Raw genomic sequence first — 24,684 nt, forward strand, 5'->3', positions numbered from 1 at the left:
AGGTGGGAGAAGCCCAAGCAGCATGCATCCTTCTCCAACGCTGCCCCTCTAGAGTACAAGCGTAGCTGCAAGGCAGGATCCCATAGCTCACACACAGACTGCACCCCAAAGATAAAAGATGTCTCATTACTTGAGCCTTTCATTTCATGATGTAATTTAAAAATGCTACTAAGACTTTTACCAATATTGCAATTTACAGATCAAAGGCACTTTTGCAGATGACTAAAGCCTGGGATAAGGCTGGCCATGGCCCAAGTTGGTTTTCATTCTCAAAAGGAGTTGATATTTATTTCCTAATCTGTGAGACAGAATGAGTGGTTTGGCCTAGGTTTTCAAGTGCCTGTGGCAGCTTTAACTTAATAAGAGCTACAAGACCAAACCCAACGACAGTTAACCGGAAACCCTTCAGCTCAACACAGCATGTTGACAGCCGAGTGCCTGCAAATCTGCTGTGCCCTTTAAGTGGCGCCTATTTTGAGGCTTCCTGAAGGCGTAAGCTCCTGTCAGCGAGTGGGGGAAACGCTTCAGCACCAACTCTAGCAGTGAAGTCAAACCCACCATCGTCAGTCATTTAAACCAGGCAGCCAGGCCAAGCGCCACGGCACCTGGAAGCTGCCCACTCTGCTGCAGAGGCAGCACAACACTGGCAAACTGCTACAGCCATTCACCAAGTTAATGTACTTGAGCATCTTGTTGTATTGCCCAAGGACACTTTGAAAATGTCAGCCCACATCACCACAGAAGCAAGCCAAGGAGAGGACTCAAGTGAAGGCCTTTCCATCAGAAATCGGTTTTGCACAAACAGGACACTAACTCAAATGAAAGGAGTGGAAATCAGGTTCTTGAAAAACAACAGCTCGGTTGTCAAGGCAGCAACACCAGCCATCCTAGAGACACTGCACTGTCTACACCTGTTAACTATTTAAGATCCCACCAAGAAGCAAACTGAATACTTGTTTTCTCTTGCTAGGAGGTATAGTGTAGTATATCTTAAGTACCTGAATGCCATTTAGAGCAATATTCTTTCCTTACACAAAGCTGAAGTTAGGAGAGACTAGTCTCAAGACTAAGCAACTGAGCAAGCTGAGTAGTCTAAGACTAATTAACTGAGCAAGTAAAAAGCAAAGACCATTAGAGATTCAGTTATTTGAAGCCTAATCCCTTGAAATGATGGGGAAAAGGAAGTAAGGAAAACTTGTCAGAGAGCGAGGATTATAATCTTACCGAATCTCTGTCTTCCATCACCCGCTGGGGTCTGGCAGGAGTGGCTGGGCTTGTGCCTTTCATCCTCTTATACTGGGTGAATAAAATATTCATGGTTGCAAGCAGGACCTCAGATAAATTGTGCCTGATCTACACAAAGAAGGGGAAAAAAAAGGACATATTGCAATGAAGAGCAGGTTGACAGAATCACTACCCTCACTATACAACATCAGAAAACCAAGCAGAGATAACTGTGGTTGATATTTACTCATATAACAGTCATATATTTAATGGTTATCCCTGCTGTGACTGCACCACTTGGCAAAAAAAGTTACCCAGAGTTCTGAGACAGACATGCATAATGGCTGTACCTTCGTGTTTGACAGCGCCAGTCCAGATAAAACCCAAAGCACCCAAATACACACACAAACACCGTCTAAAAGAGAAGTGTCACCCTCCAGTTAAAACAGTTCAAGAGCAATAATAGCCTTCCATTATGCTTCACGTGCTTCATCTGCTAATACCCAAATACAGGAGTTCCTCTAATTTGGAGGGAAGGAAACACAAGACCCTACAAGTGCTCGGTGACCATTAAGAACATGAAGAACTAAGCAGCACAGTTGAAAGCTTTCAATATTCCAAATTCTTGAATCAAACTCATTAAGTTCAGAGGGATTCAGATCTGCAGATGCCTTCTGCAAAATAGAGACAGGATTTCTGGGTAGGAAATTCTAGTGCTCCAAAAAGCAGCACTAAGGAGAAAAAGTTGCAAGCCAAGAGTCTACTTGTACAAATGCAAAATAATCCCATCCTATTTCCCCATTAAAGAATAAGAATGATGAGATGACAAGGTTTTAAGATCCTTTTAACAAAGCAAAAGGCTTTCAGAAGATAAAACCAGGAGACATTACTTACTTCGTCACTGAAATTCCGGAAGGCAGCAACTCTCTCCTCTACGCAATCCTGGCTGAGAGGTACAAGCTTTAGGCGTTCGATAATCTTCAAAAAGAAAAGCAGGAATCAGGGTAGATAATCAATGTTCTATGTACCATATACTAATAAAGTATGTTTTTGAAGTGTTAACAAAACGCTCCCGATTCCATTCAAGAGAAATAATTTCATTGTTAGTTATTGGTTTATCTCCTCACTTTGTTGAGTAGCAGGAATATTTTGTTCAGTGTCTACAAAATAGCTCCAGAAGGATCTTCCTGATTATCAAGCAACAGGGAAGAAACACATTGTTAAACTCCTATAGCACTGCAGCACCTTCTAACTCATTAAATATAATTTTTTGTTTTAAGTGCTGTTATTTGAGACATTCTGGGCTTTCAAGGGCATTAGGAAAGCTGCACTTCAAACAGAACTCTTGAAACTTACATCAAAGGCCCTGTCAATGTGACCAGCGTGGTATTCATCAAAAAACGTGATTAAGTCTAGCAGAAGGTAGAACGTGGAGTCAACGGATTTCTTTGCACTTATCCCCTGAGCTTTGTACCTGAAAGAAATTGTTTTACAATTTTATTGTACAAAATGGCAACCATTTATAAATGTGCTCTTGCAATTCTTGGGAGCGGAGACATCAAGCACAAGGACAGAAGGCATCCAACAAAGGACAGGCTTTAATTTTCCTTAGCCAGGAGGCAGAATTTTCACAGGTTGTGGCTTTTTAAAAATACTTTTATTCACTTCTTGTTTTCCATCAAATCCAGCATTTGTTTCCTTTTAAATGTTTACACTTCCCATATTCATGGGGAAAACAGTGACAGGAACCAGAGACCTGCAAGGCAAGCGCTGTACAAGCACATTTAACACGCTGTTTTACAGCAGACAATTCTCCAGCACAACTGCCTGCTCCAGGCAAGAAGTTAAGACTTAAAAATGAATTAGATGCTTCTGCATGCCCTCTCTAGCTACACTTGCTAGGAGATGAATTGGAGGGCTGCTCTCACTCCTAACAGCACAAGGTCAGAAAGGAGCTTGTTCCTCAGGATGACAGTAAGAGTGGTCAAGTGCATGGTACACACTGCACTGCTGCAGAGGAGGAAGCCAGAGAGCCTCTTGGCCTTTTCTGTTGGGTGTCTCCCCTGTTTCAAAAACATCACAAGAACTCACAAGAGGAAAGCTGCATTGCTACAGCACCGTCTGTGGTACAGTATGTAAAGAAAAGCCATGTATGACATTTAATTGGCAAGAAGACGAGCTAATCAGAACCGTTCTGGCTTTGCAATCATGAAGGTTTGCAGCTGTGAAGTGGCATTATTGATGGTAATATTTAGTGCTCTCATACAGATCAAAGCAAGTAGCAAAACAAAGCCCTTTACAGCCTTTGCTGAAGCTTAAGCTCAAGACACAGGTTTAATTCTCCTTAATGTCTGCTACCAAATAAGTTGCTCACTAAGTCAATACGGCACCAATTTTCACTCAGTCTGCAGCCTGACTAAATGAAGGAAAGGCTGACTGAAGGAGTGACTGGCAAATGCCACTTGTCAAAACAAAGCAAAGGCCTCCGACTGAAATCAATGCATTGCTGTATCTGTCTTCCCAATTTTGAAGTGCCAGCAAGTGTGCTTTGTTTATTTTTACTCTCTCCCCACCAGAATGGTTGAGGAAAAGCAGTAAGACATTTCTCACAGGTACCCACATATTTTACTCTGGTAAAACATAGGGATTGTCCACGGCAGTCACTGTGACAAGATGCACCAAAAGAAGATGATTTAAAAAATCCCAAAGCTATTTTGCAATTACAACCTTTCAGAACCAGGTTATTCCTAACTTCTACCTGCTAAGGAATCTTGAGCACTGTCTCTCAAACACACATCCTAATTAGCACACCACTGCAGGTGACATTCCTTTTGTTCAATTCCATTTCTCTTTCTTCTCCAAAAGCCACTCAGTGCTTTCCTAAAGTAACAAGCTGTGGAAATGGGTCCAGTGGTTTCACTAGCCACATTCAAACCTCAGCTTAATCGTTCCCTTTTAGCTTTCCTTAAAGCAACAGTGAAACAAAGTTTTCAGACAGCTACTGAACTTGCCACTCTGCTGTTACAACTCAGAATTACGGGTTTTGTAGCGCTCTCAATACTGTTTCAAACAAGTGAATTGTGTGCAATGATTCTGCAATTGTTATGATATTTTGCTTTAAAAAAATCATCTAAAGCACACAATTCATTATATTTATTGCTCCTTAATAGCCGCAGTCTCCAGCTGACAATCCTGCAGTTCCCTTTTCCTGATTCACCTACAGATAAAGCTTCTTGCCAAATTTACCTGACCTGTCCCTGAAGATTATGTTTCTGGTTTCAGTACTGCCAGCCATCACGAGCAGGACAGGGTCAATTCTGACCTCTTCTCTGTCTTCCTGAATGCCAGAGTCCAGCCAGCAGAAACAATGCCAGGAACTAATACCCACTGAACTGACAGCCTCAGGTCAGGGTCCAGGGGAATCATCCAGTCCTGCCCCCTCATCTTACCTCTCAGCAATGGAATGGGCCATGTTCTTCAACCGCTCTTTGTTCGACTGGGGAGTGCCGATCTGAGGAACAACAGGACTGAGGAGCTTGTTCATCAGTTCTAAAACTTTGTCAGGGTTCTGTTGGTATTAAAGTTACACACAAATCAAAGGAGCATGATGGGACTTAAGTGTTTTAATCTCATTGAAAAAGCAGAAAGGTCTCATGCAGTGGTGGCTAGTGCAAGCTCAGAGATGCCTCCCTCCCACAAAGAGTCAGGATCATGTTAGCTATGAGCAACATAATGCTGCTGACCCACAGGAAAAAGTATTTTGCCCTAATTTTCCTCTAAAACAGTGGCTATGGTTGTATCCACTTTTATTTCAAATATATGTCAAAAGGAAACAAGAGTACTCACTATAAAGCCCAACTATTTCAGACATCAATTCAACATCTATGAAACTGGAAAAGCACAGCCCAAGTAAACAACTTCATTAGCCAGAATAAAATCACGCATGGGGCAATCTCTTCAGAGGACCACATTGATCAAGAACCAGGATGTCTTAAAATCAGAATGGGTTGCAGCACAATCCATCTGGGTTTGCTCACTGAAACCCCTCTCCATGCAGCCAATGCCTCTGCTTTAACAGCAGCAGAAATAATCTGCTCTGATAAGGACAATTCAATCTCTGAGGTGAAATTTAACCTTCTAATCACAGGGAGAAAGTTTGGAAAAAAGTGGTGAATCAGGTACATATTTAAGGTAGCACACTGAAGATATTTACCTTTGCCAGGTCATAGAGTTTTGCAGCTTCTTCAAACAATCCTTTATTTTCTGCTGCAGAAGCCACTTTGTTAATAATGGGTTTTGTGTCATTTGTAAACTTGTCTATCACTCCAGGCTAAAGAGGCGAGACAAAAACGAAACGAGAGAAGAGAAATCAGAATGCTTAAAAACTCCTGAATATTCTGTCAAGGCAATGAATATTTTACATGTTAAATTATGATTAGAATGGCCTGTACATTTCCATGGGAACACGCAAAAGGGACACGTTAAAAATAGAAAGAGCTCTTGTGAGAGAGACTTTCTCCAAAACGGAGTCAGCACTGAGACATCTGCGGTTTCTAATTCATTCAAAATGACCCAGATAACAGATCAAATTCTAAATTATTTTAATTGCTGATGACACATTACAGAGGAGAAGAAAACACAAAAGACTTCAGTATATAACGTGCCAGGGTCTCCAGAGATGCTGTTTGTGTATATTGGCATGACGGGTTGCAAGTGAAATCTTACATGGATAAATGAAAGAGTGACAAGAATTTTAAAAGAAACAATAAACACAGGTAGAACAAAAGAGAGGAAAAGAGTCAAGGACTTTACTGTAGTTGAGGATGTCACATAAGACTATATGTTCTAGAAGAATTTATTTTAAAGCTAAGATTGCTGGTTTCATACCAAAGAAACACAATAATACAGTTACATTTAGAAGGAATTGAATAAAGTTAAGAAAACAGGATTCACCACTAATGGTATAATCTAAAAACTATCCATTTTACAAAGAACTGTAAGATGAAAAAATATCTGTAAAGATTACCAAGTTACACAAGTGCTCTTGTGTGTGTCTCACTGCTTTTAAACTGACAGAAAAAAAGACATCTAGAAGAAAATCCTGCTAGAAATAACATTTTTTTCTTTTTTTCCTTTTGTCAGTAGCAATGATTGCAACATGAGCCCTAATCTTAAAATTACGATTTAAATGATTCTGGAGTCTGCTAAGCTTCTAAAGCACAGAAAGCTTCTAAAGTTGCTGCAGCGAACAGAAAAACTTCATTGATTGTCTAGAATTTTAATAATTTGCACACATTCTCCTCTTTTCAGGTGAAACCTTAAGGTTTCCTTTATCTTCTGATCGTGTAAGCTTACATTTTACTTTTAGATTACTGCCTTTACAGCAGAAGTAAGATCCAACACAACTAAAAATAGCTGATCTTTGATCCAGCACTTACCCTCATCTACATGGAGAGGACAGATCAGTTGTGGCTATGCCTGTGGTCTGTTAGCCCTTGCTCCCTAATTACAAGCATTTTTAATGGGCTGCAATACATTTCTCTGCTGAGGTGAATGAGGATACTGTCATGTAGGTAGTTTTCACACACACACCCCCCTCAATTAACAGAACAATCTCACACCCACTTACAAGCAAGCCATTTTTACTAATGTGTACTGAACTCCATTTCCTACTGTAAAGACAAAATTCTGACCTCACTGAAGTTACCTGATGCCATTTGTTCCTTTAGTTACATCAGCTGCCTCCAGAGACAGCTTGCCTGTGCTTCGTGACCTGCCCCTTCTGTTAGGTCATAGATTATTCTGTAAAAGGATCTCATGCTTGGAGAACTTGTATGCATTCAAACACAGTAATAATTTGTCTAGGTATCAAGATAGCCTCGTGACTACCTTGGAAATCACACATAGTTTGTACTTTTTATGTAAAATATAAACATAAGTTGTCAACTCACCTTCCTGCTACCATCGTTTTCCAGCTTTCCAAGAATCATATCAAACTACATCCACACAGATGTAAAGTAAGAAAAAAGAAAACAAAAATAGAGAGATGAATTGCACTTATTTCACAACATATTTATTAAGTACAAAGATGCAGTCATGGATGAATGAAAACCAGTGATTATGTCAAATTTATTTGTATATAAACAACAGGCAAAAGAACATGATTAAATATCTTAAAAATATGGTCACTGTGAGATCTCCCATCACCTAGGTCTGCATCAGGCAGAAAGTAAACAACTGTTTAAGACTGTCCTGCCTAAAAGATTTCAATGAAGAAATGAATTTCAGTTTAAGTGAGGAAGGCAAAACATGGCCAAACATACCTCTCTGCTTTCAATAACTAGTTCACTAATGCAACACAAGAACATATTCTCTCCTTGGCTGTCCTTGTCATTCCTACAAAAGAAAGGGAAGGAGGAAGGTACTCCTGTTTCTGAGGATTTTCCAGATAAGAATAATTAAGCAGTAATAACTAGGAGAAAATCTAGAGACATGTATTAGCTCCTACCTGAGAAAGTAAAAATACTGCAGAGCTTCCCTTGGATCTGTTGATTCAAACTTACGTGTGTAAAGCATCAAAAGCCGCACAAAATTTAGACGCCTGATGCTAGGAGGGTCACCAGCTTCATGGCTTACTGCAATGTCAGAAACAACACCATCAGAGAATCTAATGCCAGGAAACATTGCTCTGATCTTCATCTCCAATTAGTCAGGGCCATGACCCAGAGCTCTAACACAATTAAAACAGTTAACTAAATATGTAGGACTCACATAGCTGTGCACTCTGCCCAGAAGATTTCAGGAGCAATTTTAACTCAAACAGAACCAATGCAACATGAACAGCATGACAACGCAAGCGCTCTGTCCGGAAGAGGAAAGCAATTGCAGCTTCAAACTGTGCTGTCAAGAACAATACTTGGAAGTAGAGGAAAGGCTGCTGGTTCACTGCAAAATGTGATTCACCTGAAAAAAAAACAACCAACACAACAACACCACACAGAGTGTAAGTGAAAATGATTTTGCAATCAGAGATCACTGACAGTGGATGCTTCCTGTCACAGTGCATCCCTATTGTTTATTCAGTGCCAACAGAAATAAACATACTAGACAAAACTGAATACCTAATCACACATCAGTGGCTTATCTATAACTGTTTCACTGCAAATCTATCACAAAAGACCACAGATAAAGACATATTCAGGAAGAGAAAAAGCAAGTTGCTCATAAAAATTCCTTTGTTCTTTTCAGACAACAAACCATCAACTCTGATAGACTGCAATAGATTCTCTCAAGGCCACAACTTTTTGTCTTCATTTATACTACACCAAGTGGTACAAATAATGTTAAAAACCTGGATTTTCCTGCTCAGTGACACCAATGGTAACTTACTGTATTTCTTTTCCATACATTTTTATCTGGGGGTGAGCGATGCTACAAACTAGAAGTGTGTGGAAATTCAATTCCGTGTTTTGGATAGTCCAACTGACCGGATTTTGATTGATTGGAAGATGATTATGGGAAAAGGTACTCTCTTGGGCTTTGGATGTTCCTAAAACTTCCTGAAGTGGAAGGCACTGTGATTTGGGTCCCCAGAAAAATTACTTGAAACAACAATTTAAGGGAAAGAATGAACAATGGATGTGCACAGAGAAAAGCCTTGGAAATACATGCCTACGTTATGTAATGATTGCTTTTTTGTTCTGTATTCCAAAAGCTGGAAGCTTTGCTAGAAGACCTTAGCATATTTACGGTGAGAGAAAGCAATCCATAATCTAGTATGGATAAAGTACAAATAGCAGCAGTGTTGTTCACAGATAAATATTCACTCTCCAGATTGGTGGGAACACACAGGACTCATTCATCATGTCTTACTGAAGTCTGCCATTAGGGAGGCAGGCTGTCCATGAACACCCCAAAGACTCCTGTCACTAATGGAGAGCTATAGGGTTTTATGTGGAGTCTGGGGCTTGTCTAATAACAATTGCAAAGTGCCCTAAACAGAGACGCAGAGCCCCGAGTAACACATTTCTTTGTGGTTTCTTACCATAGTCTTCTAGCAGCTGCTTCTGGAACTGCGATAATGTTAGTCGGTCTTGTGGAGAACTTGCACCATCGTCATCAAAACACACTTGGTTCAGCTAAAAAACACATCCAAAAAAAGAAGCACAGGTATTTCAACCTCACCTTGCACAAGGGATGCACTCAGAAGATATTCGTTCCATTTGAAGCCTCTCCTAAGATTTGACCAACTGACTAGAAACTACTTCTAGCCACAAGGTCCATCCATTGCTGGGAAGCAGAGATCTCTAACATAACAAGAGCAGAAATCCATGCAGATATAACCCAGGGGTCCTTTTCTATCTGTCCATGCCATCAAACTTCAATGCCAGGACTCTGAATACTCACTAAGCAATAATTAAAACCAGTGGTTTTTTTACCCAGCCTTAACAAATACATTGTTCTATTCCCTCTTTCTGGTAAAGGAGAGAAATGGGTACTGACCAGTATCTATCATGCCCCTACAAAACCTGTAAGGACTCTGGACTATAGAGACATTGACAGCGTCTTCATCTGCCAGTTGACATCAACATTTCAGCCATAATCCATCCAGAAAGGAAAAGTCACAGGATCCTCACTGTAGCAAGCTAACACTACTTGTAAAAACAGCTGACAAAGATCAGTGTCAAATGAAGAACATGACACTTCCAAAGACAAGTGTCCCCGGATTAACACCTGACAGTACAGAGGGTAACAGAGCAGCCCTGGGGTTCCCAGCCCCTCACTATCTGCAGGGTCAGGTCACAGGTATTACGTAGTGTAATACTAGGCCTGGAAATAGCAGAGGAGTACAGAAGTGCAATACCATTTAGACCTGTCCTTAAAAAAAAAAAAAAAAAAACAAACCTACAAACACCACCACAATCCCGCCACCACACTCACTTTTATCCAAAGGTAATCTTCTGTTTTATCAGCAACTTCACTCTGGTTATCTGTAATGTCACAACGGCCAATAATACAATAAACAGCCCTTTTGTACGGGTCAGTATTATTTCTCAGAGCTCGTCTGTAATGAAGACGCAGTTTATTTTCTGTGGCAGGAGATAGTCTAAGGGAAAAAAAAGATTGAAGGAAAAGACATGAAACCCATCTTTCCCCGTATGAGGAAACCTGGGTACAAATCAATGTAAAAATTGCCAGCAAAGGCATAATGACAGTAAGCACTGGCCAGTATTTCTTGTGTTTTCTATTTACACCTATAGGTAAAAATTTTGCAAGGGAAAAAAAATAATATCAGATGACAGTCTTTAGGGGTGCATTAATATTGAGGTAGATGAGCTATTTTTGTCTCTGCTATTTCATCACTTCAGAAAAAAAGAGCTCACAGTCTCTGGAACTCTTTGGGTTAGTAGCTAACGTGTGAGCAGGTCGTTGTACCATGAAGTCTTTTAGGAGAGACACTTTCATCTGTGTCATTAAATACTGTCATAATGTTCTTTGTCATTCTATTTCTTGTACCCTCTTGTAGAGAATTTTACAGAATTGAATCAATAAAGTGTTCTCCTAGACTAAGACACTGTCAAACCTGTAGGCAGAGTACTTTTTCATAGCTGCAATAAAAACAAATCAATTATACTGTATCTCATTAAAGTGTTTGTAATGATAGTACCTTCACTAAGGTTTCTGGAACAATCTTACCAAAATGAGCACTCCTAGATATTCTCTACAAACCAGGTTAATTTAGAGATGAATAACACAGAATACACTACTCGGTAAATGGCATTTTCTTTCCCCCACCTCAGTTTGTCCTTAAGACATGCAAACTGATGTGTTCCTGCTCACACTTTCAGACCTGAAGAGAGCCAATACATTCAACTTATTGCAGGATGAGGGCTTCCCACACATGAATGAAATTGTGACAGGCTGAGGTGGGATGTTATGTCCTGGCAGTTACCTGGGCCCTCCAGTTTCCCCTGGTACCTTAGCACAGTGCCACTCCCCTGAAGGGAGCACAGCTGTAACGCAATGGCTGAGCATATGCTTGTTTGAAATTCCTTGCAAATGGAAAGATAAACAAGATAACCTAAGACACCACAGCAGAGTTCAGAGCACACCTTAAGATGCACTAACTCAACTCCTTGCAAGCACACAAGCAGTAGTTTGGCCAGCGGCCTCTGTCAAGCGATGGATAGCAAAAACTGGAAGAGGAGAATAAGCACAAGAAAGATGTGAGAGCGAATGCCTCTGAAGGCCTCTAACAAACACTACTTGCTTTTATTGTGTAGCATGCTTAGGAAAACAGGTGTAGTCAAAAGCTTTCCCTACAGAAAATTCCACTAAAATTAAGCAAAGGGGGAAACAAAGAGACAGGATTTGTGGCAGCAGGCTTAGTCTGACCTATTGTATGCAGTATCCTACCATCACACAGGACAGATCCTATAGTAAAAAAAGCAAAGCTACACCACTGTATTATTTTTGAAATGTAAATCCTTGCATATTTTCAAACAACTCTTTCTCTATGGAGATTTCTAGACTTCAAAGCCACAAACTAAAACACGCAAACTTCTTACATGTAATTTAGGTAGGTAATATAAACACCAGGCAGCCATCACCAACAGAAGAGACCTGAGCTTCCTACCTTCCTACCAAGCCACTCATTATTTCACTACTCCACAGCAATTCCCACCCCTCCAAAAGATCTTCCCTAGTTCCCAATTACCTTTTATCTTTACTGTGCATGTACTCCTGGAACCAGGTTTTAAACTCCCCCAGCTGGTGCTGTGCCCGTTTCACCACATGCATGGCTGCAGTCAAATCTCCACAGCGCATGCAGTAGTAAATCAGTGCCCAGACAGGATGGCCTTCCACCTCACCATCCTGAAAATAAAGAAATAATTAATTTTTTTAAAAAAAGGAGCATATTTCTTTATCTTTTGCCTCATTCGTTATTTCTGTCCTTATATCCACGCACTGATTTTGGTAAAAAATTCTGTTTGTGTTACAGAAGGCAGAGATCATGTGGCTTACGTCCTGTGAAAGCTGCACACATCCTAGCAGCAAACGATGGGACTCTTCTGCTGCCCAGATTTCAGTTCTGAGGGAGGTTACGACAATCCCAGAACTAGCATATAGGTAACCTCCCCACCCAGGAGGTGGTTGAGATTAGACCACTGAGGTATTAACAACATTTGTATTGAAACAGAAAGATACCAAACTAAACATGGATCTCAGCAGGTAAGAAAAGGACAGCTAGGCTCAGTTATGTTGTCTCCAGTGCTATAATTTATTATTATTTAACCTTAGTTTTTCAACCCAGCCTGCCTGTTTATCTGGTAATTCTGTAGGTGCACAGCTATGCACTTTCTATCATGTGCAGGTGAGCAGGATTTTATTCAGATTCTTAAATAAGAGGCTCAGGCTACAATTCAGATTTATTCATTACATATGTAGTCATCAACAAATGGTATCACCACCTTACAATAAGTGCAAAAAAAGAGAAAAAGCAAGACAGGGAGATTACATCATATTTTAATACTTGCTTGCTGATGTCTGAAAAGATCACCAGAAGAGACTGTAATTTCTAGAATTTAGAACTCAAACTACCGAGCATCACCATGCTTCAGGACTAGCTCTGAACACAAAAGTGATTTTTGTCTACTATCTTCCATTTTCCTAATGAAAAATTCTGGAGAAGGAATAAGAGTTTGCTGCCCTAAAAGCAGTTTAAACAATTTAAAAAACCACTGGAGGTTGCACTAGTTTCCTGGTGGGGCTGGAGCAAACAGATTTGTATTATTATTTTTAGCTCAGTCGCTGAAAGTCATGGACATACCTGGAGACCAGGGACAGGCGCAGGGAGTTTGATGTTCAAGAAGCTGCGGACTAGTTGGTAGGTCCCTGGGACTCCACCCAGCTGAGCCTGGTGCAAGTTTCCAAAGACTGTCACAAAGGTGTAATTTTTGTAACTGAAAAACAACACAAGCAAAACAAACATGAACAGACTGAAATATACTTGCATATACAAAATATACTTTGCAGATACAAAAATATCCATAGCCTTTCACATCCAACTGAATTAGCAATTTCAAGCAAATTACCTTGATGTTCAAACACTATCATTACAACAAGATGAGGCAAAAACTTCTGTCGATTTAGGAAGATCCTTGTATTCAGCAGTCTCAAGAGAAACCATGTTTGGAGCTTGTGGTGTACTGCTCCAGGTTCAACTCTATTATGAGGTTTCTCTCATTAGGTTCTCTTAGTACTAAGCTAAACTCAATTACATAACTGGCAAAAAGCCTTTCCACCCTAATGCTTTAACTCTCAATCCTGTCACAAACAGCTAAACACCACAGATACGTTTGTCTTTCCTCCCTGTCCTATGGACAAACACAAACTTTAGGGCCATGGACTTACCAGGAGAAAAGCACAGAGATAAAGGGAATTTAGAGAAAAACCACTGGTAAGGGCAGCTTTGAGAACACCTTCTAAAATAACCCATCAAAGCCTTTAATCAAGGCAGGTCAATTTGACAAATACTGATATTTAGAAGTAGGAGTTTTGAAAGTCTGTACGCTGAAGGAATACCTATACAAGCAGCAGCAATAAATTACACAAATTTCTTTTTTCTCTGCAGCACACAACAGACTTGCACACCACCAGACCATAGAACTGAAAGGCTATGCTAAACATAGGCAAGTACCAGCCTATCTTGGTAACCAACTCTATGGCCGAGTTAAGCACATGCTCCTCAGGGCTTAAAATCACAGCTGCTCCAAAGCAACTAATGCAAGAACAGCTGTGAGCTGCACTACATCTCCTCCTCGTACATGCGAGGGGCTGGTGAGGCATGGAAACACACCACCCAATTCCTGCTAGGAAAGAAAAGCTACAAAGCAAGGCACGGTTTACTTGTTGGTTTAAAAAAAAAAGAAATCAAGCCTGAAGAGCTCGATTTCCACAACTGGGAAGGTTGGTGGGGGAATTATATGTAACTAATTCCTAATTTCAATTAGCAGTTAAAGGCACTGTGAAAATTTAGCAAGTTGGATATTTGGCAGATCAGTTTAAGAGTCACTGGCTCATCACACAGTGCTGAGACCGAAGAAATGGAAACAGAAGATCCTTCCAATGCGTCAGTTCATCTGTGCAGAGGCAGGCACGCCGCCACCACCCCTTGGTGACAAGTGCTGATGAGGTGCGGCAACCAACCATCAGGGGCCAGGAAGAGGTTGTGCCAGGAGGCGAAAACATCTCTTCCCAGTGTGCTGTATCAGAGCACAGCACTTTCTGTGCTCAGATGGCAGATCTGCATCCGTAACAAATGCCCACGCACTACACTGCAGTTATTGTTTGCTTTGTGCTGCTGAACTTGCCCGCTGGCGTTACATCGGCGGCTGCTAGATAAGAGACACCGCAATATCCACACATGCGGTGAATAGGTAATAGGGCCATCCAGGGGGTTCAGCCTTGGGGTGCTCCATAGCCTGCAATCCTCCAAGCATTTTCTTGGTCAAGGAGCTTAGGCCCCTGTGACACTTGCTGACACAGACTGTAAACCACTTCTCAGAGCCTGAAAAGCATAGCTTGATGTCTCAGCTTCAGCCTCTTCAAATTTTACAAAAACCTTTCAGTGTAGAAATGGCATGATCAGAACGCAACTCGTTGCATCAGATTTGTCCCCAGTGCTGTCCTCACTTCCTCCCAGCACTAGCTCCTGACAGTGATCAGCAATCAAGAAAGGGAGTAGAGAAAAGGGGAAATTTTTTTTGCGGAGGGGAAATAGATCTCCTTCCACAAGTGAAAAACCTTCACATAAATATTCTATATCTGTCATAGTGATAAGGGCAACACAGAAGAAAGAATAAAAGGTCTTTGCATCTTCTAAACAACCTCCCCATGGATTCAAGGCCTTTTTAAGGCCTTTTTAACTAAACCAGTTTTATACTCAAGTGGCTGGTCTAAGCTCTGCAGAACAGAAAAGACAGGCAACAGACACTTCTGTAAGCAGCCAGACATAGCTTAGTTGTTTGTGTGCATGACAAAGTCATTCTGGCTTATTATTAAGGAACTCTATTACAGTGTGCTACCCAGAGCATTCACCTTACCTCTGTTCTAGGTAGAGCAGAGCTTTCCTCACGAACTCCATACGCACCTCCATGTTGGTTCGGACTTTCAAGGCATCGCTAGCAGGAACCAGGGTAACGTCGGTCATTTGTTTCACCATGGCCCACATCTCAGAGATGTTCTACAGACAAGACATTCCACGCCACAGCGATTAGTACAGAGATGAACAAGCAAAACTGTTTTGAGCTATATGTTGTTTTGATGCTTCAGAAAAAGCATAAAAACATGAGACTAATGTCTCTTTAGATTTGTAATGGAGATACTGGATGCAGTCATGAAGGTAAGCCACTTCTGTCCTGTAGAATTCAAATTGCCCAGGCTCCTCTGCATAATTCTTGTGCAAGAAGATAGCTATAAATATTGCACCTGCAGTTGTCACCCAGGATCGACAATGATTTCTGAAACTAGGCTGGGTACTTGGCGCTCACACTCCTTCCCCATTTCCAGCTTGTACATCCCACTCAATAAATATCAGCTTTCCATATAAGCAATTGCTCTGGCTGCCACTGCAAATCTGTGCAATCAGCTCTGATGAGAAATATTTAAAGGACACTGACCACCTGGACAAAGACTCAGGTCTGAAAAAAAACGTTCAAAGCCATGCAGGTCTGCTCATTCATAAGGACAAGATCGTATCTCCAGGACTACAGTATCCCTGCTGAAACAGCCAGATACTGAGAAGTAATAGCACTGTTCGCTCCAGCAAGGGCAGGTGTTTGATCTCAGTGCTTCAAAGCAGCTAGAACATTCAGACTCACTGTGTTGTCCCTAGCAAAATGAACGGAGATGTTCAAAGCAAAGATGCACACCTGTAATTCAGATCCGACTGAAGCATTTGCCCCCCAGTTTCTGAAGAGCTTTTTGCTCTCCCCATTTCCATAGTTTTTTTCACGGCTTGACTCTCCTGCAGTATTCTCCTCCAAGCATTTCTCAAAGGTGGCCAGGTTTATACATTTGCTTTTTTGGGGTGGATCAAGGCAATGCAATTAAAGCAGTGGGAAAGAAGAAAAGCAGGCAGATCACTGGTTTAAAGTCAATCCCTGGGGCTTTATGCTTTGCTATGGGAGCCCACTTCAACTCTAACAGGTTCTGATTGAAACCCCTTCACCTACAGCTAAACAGATTCAGAGGGTATTGGGAGACCACATTCTGAAAACCAAACACAACAGAACCCATTTAAAATGAAAAGCAATTTTTTTTTCCCTGACAGCTCATCACTCATGATGGGACACCACAGTGAAACCAGGTTCTTCTCTTCCTCACTTAAGAAATTTTCACCATGATTAAGTTTATCACAGGTGGACCCTGCTCTGGTATTGGCTCTGCATTTTCTGTGGAGCCATGCTTTTTTTTTTTTTTTGGCAATATCAGTATTTTTCCACCAATGTCAGCAGGCCGTTAATCACAGCTGAAAACAGAGTTAATACATTTCCTTATGTTAACTCACTGGCAGTACCTTATCATCCAGTTCTGCAACAGCAGCACAAAGGTCCACCAGGTTAGGAAGCAGATGTTCATTCACTTTCTTCTCATTATAAATATAAATCTGAAACATTGAAAGTAAGCAAGTTTAGCACAATACATATTCCTCCCCTTCCCCCTCGCCAGGCACAGTAGCAAGATCTGAACCAGGCTTCAAGAACAGCGTCCCCAGCAAGTCCCTTCTGCTTCCCTCCCACATTAGCCGCTTCTAATCCCACGCAAGAGGGGTGGGCATCAGCACCAGCAGCACTTCCACAACACACCAAAGCCCCAGGCCTGCCTGAAGGTGGGCAGCAATCCAGCTGTTCAGGGGTTTCGCATGGCAAAGCACTTCACTGAGTGCCCTGTTGGACTAACTGCAGTTAATTGTTGGAGGATAAAGATTCAGAAGAGACCTGACAACTAGATGGCTGTGATATTCCCCTGCATGGCAGCCTCCTACCTGCTGACATAAAAGAAACAAGAATTTTTGCTGGTTTGTGGCAGTGTTCAGGGAAATCTGACACAGGGAAATGAGCACAGAAACCTGGCCCTTCAAAACCTGCCCTTAAACATACACGCACAAACCCACTTTGATTTAAATCTTGGTCTTAATTTAGCTTCTTCTACTATTGTTTATTCTACTCTCAGCCCAAAGACTTCCCAGCTATGTCTAAAAATAATCTCTTTCAAGGCTAGAAAGGCAGTGCCATTGTACTTTAAGTCCCTTTTGCATGCACTACGACATGCCCATCGTGCAAACAAGATGCGGAGCTCAGGATTGCAACCAGGACCTAACATCAGTGAAATCACATATGTGGACTTCACCGTGTTTCTATGAAACAGTTTCAACTATCCATGAAGAACGATTAGTCATTTCAGTGTAATTAAAACACATTTCAAGGCTGATGATCAACTGAAACAGCACGGGCTGCCTGATCTCCAGGACTCCTAACTACTCACTGAAACCACAGGAGCCCCATACCGAGTGCCAAAACGCAGGTATTTTTGCACTCAAGCAGGGTGACAGCTCAGCCAGGCCAGCTTCTCCAGAGGGCTTGCCGGGAGCACATGGTGACTGCATCAAGCATTTTTGGCAGCAGAAGCCTGGCCACGAGTGCCCCGTTTCCACGGCACATCCCGAGCAGCCCGCACGCAGCCTCTAAAGCTGATGAGAGCCCACCTGCCCAGCCATGAGGAAGACACAGTGACTCTGCAGCTACTCCTAGAACTAGTACTGATAGAGAGCTTGGGCTTCCCATATTCACAAAAACATCAGGGAATAATGTTGATAGCCTCAAAGTATGGACATAATTACGCTACAAGGAAGACTCTTAATGCAGGTATATTAGTCGATACGAAAAATTACCGTACTATTAACAACAACTAAATCAAATGTACACCTTATCAGCACAACCACGCACCTTATTTTGCGATTAATTTCTTCAGCTACCATAACTGAACGCAGACATAGAAAAACAGATGTACAAGCTGCTATCTGGCTCAGCAAACACTGAGCCAATGCACACAATAACAGTAATTGTGTGCAAATTAGACAACGCTTTGTCTACGTTGTTTCACATATTCCATTTTGAAAAATCAAGTCCTTCTCTTTCATTTTGTTTCCAACAGTGCTGGTAAACAGATCATCTCAAATAACAAAAGTAACAAATTGGTTATGTGAAGGTTTATCAGTTTTCATCGAAAATTTTCAGAGGGAGTCTAATGCTACCAGACATATTAATTCATAGCTGATGCACTAAAGCTTCTCATAAGCAATGCCATTAAAATGGGATATAATTTGACAAACATCAGGATTAAGACTTCAGCACGGTTTTTCCTACAGGCACACGTCAGAACAGCAATCTTTCACATGTGAGAATAAAGGGAATATAAAGTCTTCATTTGCATACAATTACGCATTGACAGAAGTTCTAAAAAACCTTTTTTTGAAAGGTTAAAAGTTTCAGTTTACTATATGAGCAGAAATTATTTCTACAGACATATATGGTGTTCAGGACCTCCTTTTGACAAAAAAAAAATCCTGTAGCAGGTGAGTACACTTCTAAAAAGTCAGGCTAAATTTCTGTATTTTCCAATTGCATTTTAGCTGCAGGCAGATACTTTTATGTTTTACCTACCATATCTTCTTACACAGTATGCTCACAGATCTTTATTTTCCCCACCTCTCTCTATAGAAAACAATGTTTAACCACGTTTTTTCATTTCCACTCACCTGACGAGCATATGCCATCTCCACGCTGTCCAAAGAGCTGCGACCTGGAGGACCCAACTCACCAACATAGCTAGGCTGTTTAATGAGAAGCGTATAAGAAAGCATGAGGTATAAAATTACTGTAAGGCATTTTACCAGTATATCTACTCCTAAAGAACAACAGCAAAACCATGGTCCTGACAGAACTAAGAACAGGGTTTTGAACTATCTAGAGTAAAATGCATAGTCTCACTGCAGTACTCCATTATCTTCCCAATTTAGCTTAGATTTTCTGAAGTGACTGAAATCCTCCTTATTCAGTGCACAAACCAACCATTAGCTCTCCAAAATTAGGACTTCAGTGTCTCTCGATAGCATCTTATAATTTTAATTCTTTCCTTTTGTTTCTTGAAAGGTTGCTTCTTGTCCCATTAGTGTCTTGCTGCAAAGCATCTAGTCTAAACCTCCACCACAGCAAGGACACAGAATTCAATGCAGCTCAAACAGATCCAGTCTAGCAAATCTAACACTACAGTTCTGTCCCGAGTACCATGACACAGACACAAAATGAGACTGCAGCATTCAATTATGTGCTGAAAAGTGCCCCACTGCTGGTCTGTTGCAGAAGGAAGAAAGATGCTGGCAATATCCTGACCTGAAAAAAAAAAAAAAACACAAACATCTTTCTACCCACAGAGACTATGCCAGGATTGAGATATTTTCAGTGTAAAGCACGGAGGAACAGCTGATGGAGTCATGGCATGGAAAATTTGTACTCTTTTATAAAACTCAAAATACCACATGCCATAGTATAATGCTGCATAAAGCTATTCTTGTAAGCATTCATGACAAATCACAGGTATGTTTCAGTACAGCCACCACTGAACATGGATGTTCACCACTCTGGAGAAAAGAATACTCCCAGTTAAGTATGCAATACTGTCCAATGTTTCCTGCTCCCTAAAAAAGCAATTCTTCATTTCAGCATCAGCACTGCAAGTCTTGGGTTTGAAAAATAAAGTGCAATCATTTTAAAGACAGATCCCTTTGAGGCAAGCAGTCTTTTAATATCAGCTGCTTCATAAGCAGTGCTACAGCCACGATGGTCTGAAGATAAAAGCAAGACAAGCTCAGTATAGAAGCGTAATATTTATTATGAAGCCAACTGACATAGTTGGGGCAAGCAAAGAGAAACAGACAAGCTTTCAGAAAAGCAAGCATGTTTTCAGGTCTGAAACTGAAGCAACAGCCTTTGAACTTCAGACTTTGAACCCAAAAACTCATTTGACTCTCCCAGGTGTAGCTGGTCTGATAACAAGATGTCACCTCTCTGCACAAACCTTGCTCAGCTTACTTCAGGTGTCTAGCTTAGGTAGAGTTATGAGGATCTAAGATGGTTGTTTACTTTCACCAGGAGGGGGGATGCAAAGCACATAAGCTAAATACTGAAAGCAGCTGAGCAAACACTGAGAAGGGGCATTGCTGCTCCTTGGTTTGGTACCATATAACTCAAGTCCATCAATATTCCTCTAAACTGGAATCAGTAAGTTTTTCTGAGATAAAGCAGGTACATCCACAGAGTTTTAAAATTAAGCTTTTTACCATCAAAGGTGGTTCTGGCTAGCTGCACGTCCTCATTAGTTGTTACACTGCACCTTAGAAATACTGTCAAATACCTTTACTTTTTGTTACATCAGTTACCCAAAATGTCAGTACTTTATTGTGTAGATAGGATCACCTTCAAGTACTGCTTAAGGACATGCTCTGGTTTTTCCTGGAAGAGTTCAGTTAAATGTGACCAACTTGCTGCCTGTACAAACAACATAAAGCCCAAATGCAATGGAAAAGTAATTGTTTTCACTTTCAGTTTAATCAGCTTTAGAGTTCAGCTTTGCTGATGCCTGTCAGGCCGCAGCACAGCAGGACCAATGTTCTTGCCATGACCTGGCTTGGATGGATTTCAGGAAGAGATCCAAGAAATGGGTAGCTTTTCTCCAGGTGGTGTCATCATTCAATTTCTTGTTTCAAATGAGGACGAAATGCTGACAGGGTCTTCCACAGAATCTCACTTTTTTTTGGAACTTTCTCTCTCACAGAATCATTTATCCCAACTTTGAAATAAAATAACACAAACATGAACTCCCAGACATGTTACTGATCCATCTATACACGGAATAGTCTCTCAGTCATTCCCAAATGCTTATAATTTTAATTTGATACCAGTTTAACCCAGGTTATCTTCTATTGTGGGAGACCTCCCTTACACTCACAAGTGTATGTTCTTGCAATGACAATGGCTATCCACTGTCCTAGTCCAGGAGTTTTGATCGCAATTTAAAATTTAAAGACAAATAAAGCGACACAGAGTTAGCTAGGAATTTATAAGTGAAGATAAGGGCATTGACCTCTATTGAGAAATTATAAAAACTTTGTTATATTTGTGATTACTGCTTTCTGCGTAGCGTACAACATTTGAGTACAGAATTTTAAAAATGCTCAGTTGTGTTTGTCCATGATATAGTGAAATATAAATGAATGAAGGTATCAAAGATGAACCCGGACAATCCTTCAAAATTAGTTTATCATTGCATTAATTCTCAGTAATAATGCTATATAGATTATGTCCAACCTGATTATAAAATCAAGCAGCTGCATTTAGACTTCAGGCAGTATAAAAATGCCTTACAAAAAACCCTAAAGAAATCCCACTTTTTCTTTTTGCAACTGAACTTACACTAAAAATATTCTTCACAGTCACTCTTAATGGATAATTCAGAAGCATTTGCATTTTTCTTTCAGTGCCAAATCATCTGACACAAATTCCTTTAAATCCACCTAAAAAATGACAAATTCTTTGTTCTAAAGAACAAAGAAGCTGTTAAAGCAGGTTTCCTGGGAAACAGACATGATGGCAGAAATAGCGCTTTGCAGCCTTCCCCTATGCTGTGCCAGATAAATTGCAGAGTTATTTAAAGTACTGCTAAATTATGGACGTTGTCATTAATTACTGATGAGGTTTCATCTTCTAAAGCAAGTGAAGGAGGGTACATTGTTACTTAGTGTCACTTTTCAACCAGTGCCCAAACACCAGAAACATAAGGACTGGGGCTTTGTTTTGTGAATCTGGTCCCTTTTCCTCCTGCTGCTGCTCTGCAGCACCGAAGAGCATCCATGTGGCTGCCGCTCCAGAGCGGTGTGTGACTGATGGGTTAAAACCCACAGGTAAGGACCTGAATTCAAAAGTCCATGTCTGAAACTAAGAAATAACTGCTCTGGGGTTTGGGTCTTCCTTTCCTTTCTCCAATTTGAATTTTACCCTAACCGTTATCCTTTGAAGATCACTTCTAACAATCTGCCACAGCTGAGAACTGCCACACTGTAATGAAGTTCTTTAAATGCCCGCTACCAACTTGGCACTTCAGCAAAGAGAAAATTCAGGAACTCCGGAATTTGTCTTACTTTTCTTTCCTATGCCAAGAGCCATGGAAGCAAGCTTATTTCCTAATTTTTTTCCATCTCATACTTGCATTCTGGCTTCATCTTTGAATTATTAAACTTAAAGCACTGGCTCACTGAACTCTCTTGTGGCTGTGCTAAAAGGAAATTTCAAACAGAAAACTAAAACAGTGAGTCAGCATGGGGAAGGCCACTTCCACTCTTCACCCTGAGTTGCAGAAATGGAGATCTGCGCAGGCAATCCTTCTGGAGCTGGCAACCAGCAGCTGAAGAGGCATCCCCTACAAGCTAAGGGGGGGCATTTTGGGAAGCGGGAGGATATTCTTTGGTGACAAGTCAGAACTTACCGAGTTCTCAAGCAAGGAAAAGATTATGAAAGATGTGTTGAAAACAGCAGCTAGGTGCATATGAGAACCACTGTGTTTCAGGTCAGGTTCTTAAGCTTAACTGGAGCAGCAAAAGGAAAAACAGAAAAGTGGGTAATGCACAAAGGACTGCAGAAGTGCAAGTGCACACACACACACATCTTTCTGCATCTCTAGTCTGATGTAGCTAAAATGGCTTGTGCTGTTTCTATCAAACATATTTACTTCTCCCTGCCCTGAATTTAGATCTTTCCAAAACATTCTTCAAAATTGTAATATTTATTCTGAATACTATCCATTCATGAAAGCTGCAGCTATACTGCACTGCCATCACATTTTTATCTTTTAAATTTATTTAGCCTAACGATGCTGCTTTTCAAAGGAGTCCTTCATTTGTACTCAGCCGAGCATTCAGCCTCACTTGCACACCAAACCGCGTGCATATAGAGATGCATTATTCATCACCCTCATATGCATATCCACATTCCTCAGCAGAAGTCTGGGCAGACATTTTGTCTGCGCTCCAAATGGCTTGGCCAGTCGATGTGGTGAATAACTAGGCAGGAGACTGAGCTGGAGAAACACCATCAAAATACACCGCGGTGCAGTGGGGGAGCAGAAAGCATCTTGCAGTCCTTGGGATTTAAAGGATATGAAGACATGAAACAGAGGAGCAGAACAGAAACAGAGGGCAACAGCGTCTCTCAGTCACTGCGGGACTGGGCTGTTTGACAGCAGGAGTAAAGAGCTTGGGGCAGGGGTGAAAGAAAGAAAAACCTGCAATAAAAGGACAAAAGAAATGCCTCAGCACCTAGTTGAACAAACACCTTGAGAGCATAGGTGTTTGATACCTTGAAAACAAAACTTGGGCTTTCTTCCCTTTTCCCCCCCAAGAAGCACCTTTTTATTAGCTCCGTCTTTCCCTTACAGGAAGGCAGCCAGGCTGGAGGACAAGGGGGAGCAGAAAACCCTAATGGCAAGTCCTGTGCTAGGTTCTTTGAATCATGAGCTTTGCCTGTTAATTGGTCTTATTTCCATGAATAATGTGTTGGTATTTCACTCTGCCCAAATTAGCTTGCCCAAAGCTTGAGAATTGGCTCGCAGGCAGACCGGCCCCCTGCTGCGTTTGGATCTGTGCCTTTTCAGTTGATTCTCCATCTCCAGAGGATATCAATTAAACCTCTACTATATTCTACAAGCTGTGTCTGTTTGTGTCACACACACACAAAAAACTTATTTGACTGGAACAAGGCTTTAGAAGAACAACCTGCTGTGGGGAGGTTAGATAACAGGCTTTTAACACAGTAGATGCACTTCAAACCTCTCAGACCTTTGACTTCTTGAGGCTAAGACTAGAATATATCAAGGATTTTAAATGCTCTTGAAATGACATACTGATACTACAAGTGCTTTGAAACGGAGAGTGGAGTATTACTGAGTGATAGTGTATATTGAGTCATTCATGGACAACATTAGAGGGGTTTTTTTTCCCCCTCCTTCCTCCCACCAATTTGGTGCTTGGCATCTCGAGTGCCATGGGCTGAGGGCAGTGTCCATTTGACATTGAAACATCAGAAAAGGGGTTTTACCTTTTCAGAGTAGGTTATTAAATTGCTTCTGCTAGCAGTTAATATCCACACTTCGAAAGGAAAACCACACACCCAAATCAAAGATGTTAGAAGCTATCAGAATAGCTGCCAAGTCTTCAGACTCACATCCTAAAATAATGGGATAGCTGTTCCTAGTTTTAAATTAATTCAGCCTGCATTATTTAGCATTTCTAATACTGGAAAGCTGGACAATCTTCTGAGATGTCACAGTAAAGTATCAGTAAAATAC

General features: G+C 41.0%; 1 protein-coding gene across 5 annotated transcripts in view; it reads right to left on the reverse strand.

The window, feature by feature from the left end:
* Positions 1 to 24,684, reverse strand: part of NUP93 (nucleoporin 93) — an 86,447-nt gene that overhangs the window by 4,101 nt on the left and 57,662 nt on the right. For 4 of the 5 annotated variants that reach the window (XM_074881350.1, XM_074881349.1, XM_074881351.1 and 1 more), the window contains 16 exons: positions 19,046 to 19,120; positions 16,805 to 16,894; positions 15,330 to 15,469; positions 13,055 to 13,187; positions 11,942 to 12,099; positions 10,165 to 10,330; positions 9,269 to 9,362; positions 7,996 to 8,187; positions 7,733 to 7,859; positions 7,548 to 7,620; positions 7,176 to 7,220; positions 5,438 to 5,554; positions 4,674 to 4,792; positions 2,581 to 2,698; positions 2,119 to 2,202; positions 1,225 to 1,353 (listed from right to left, as the gene is read on the reverse strand). In XM_074881350.1, the coding sequence (XP_074737451.1) occupies positions 1,225 to 1,353; positions 2,119 to 2,202; positions 2,581 to 2,698; positions 4,674 to 4,792; positions 5,438 to 5,554; positions 7,176 to 7,220; positions 7,548 to 7,620; positions 7,733 to 7,859; positions 7,996 to 8,187; positions 9,269 to 9,362; positions 10,165 to 10,330; positions 11,942 to 12,099; positions 13,055 to 13,187; positions 15,330 to 15,469; positions 16,805 to 16,894; positions 19,046 to 19,120 (1,860 nt within the window). Of the gene's footprint in view, positions 1 to 1,224; positions 1,354 to 2,118; positions 2,203 to 2,580; positions 2,699 to 4,673; positions 4,793 to 5,437; positions 5,555 to 7,175; positions 7,221 to 7,547; positions 7,621 to 7,732; positions 7,860 to 7,995; positions 8,188 to 9,268; positions 9,363 to 10,164; positions 10,331 to 11,941; positions 12,100 to 13,054; positions 13,188 to 15,329; positions 15,470 to 16,804; positions 16,895 to 19,045; positions 19,121 to 22,827; positions 22,928 to 23,310; positions 23,419 to 24,684 lie in introns of those variants that run through there. The other variant, XM_074881353.1, reaches the window with a different exon arrangement.

Source organism: Strix uralensis, chromosome 12 (genome assembly GCF_047716275.1).
Source record: "Strix uralensis isolate ZFMK-TIS-50842 chromosome 12, bStrUra1, whole genome shotgun sequence".
Lineage (NCBI taxonomy): Eukaryota > Metazoa > Chordata > Aves > Strigiformes > Strigidae > Strix > Strix uralensis.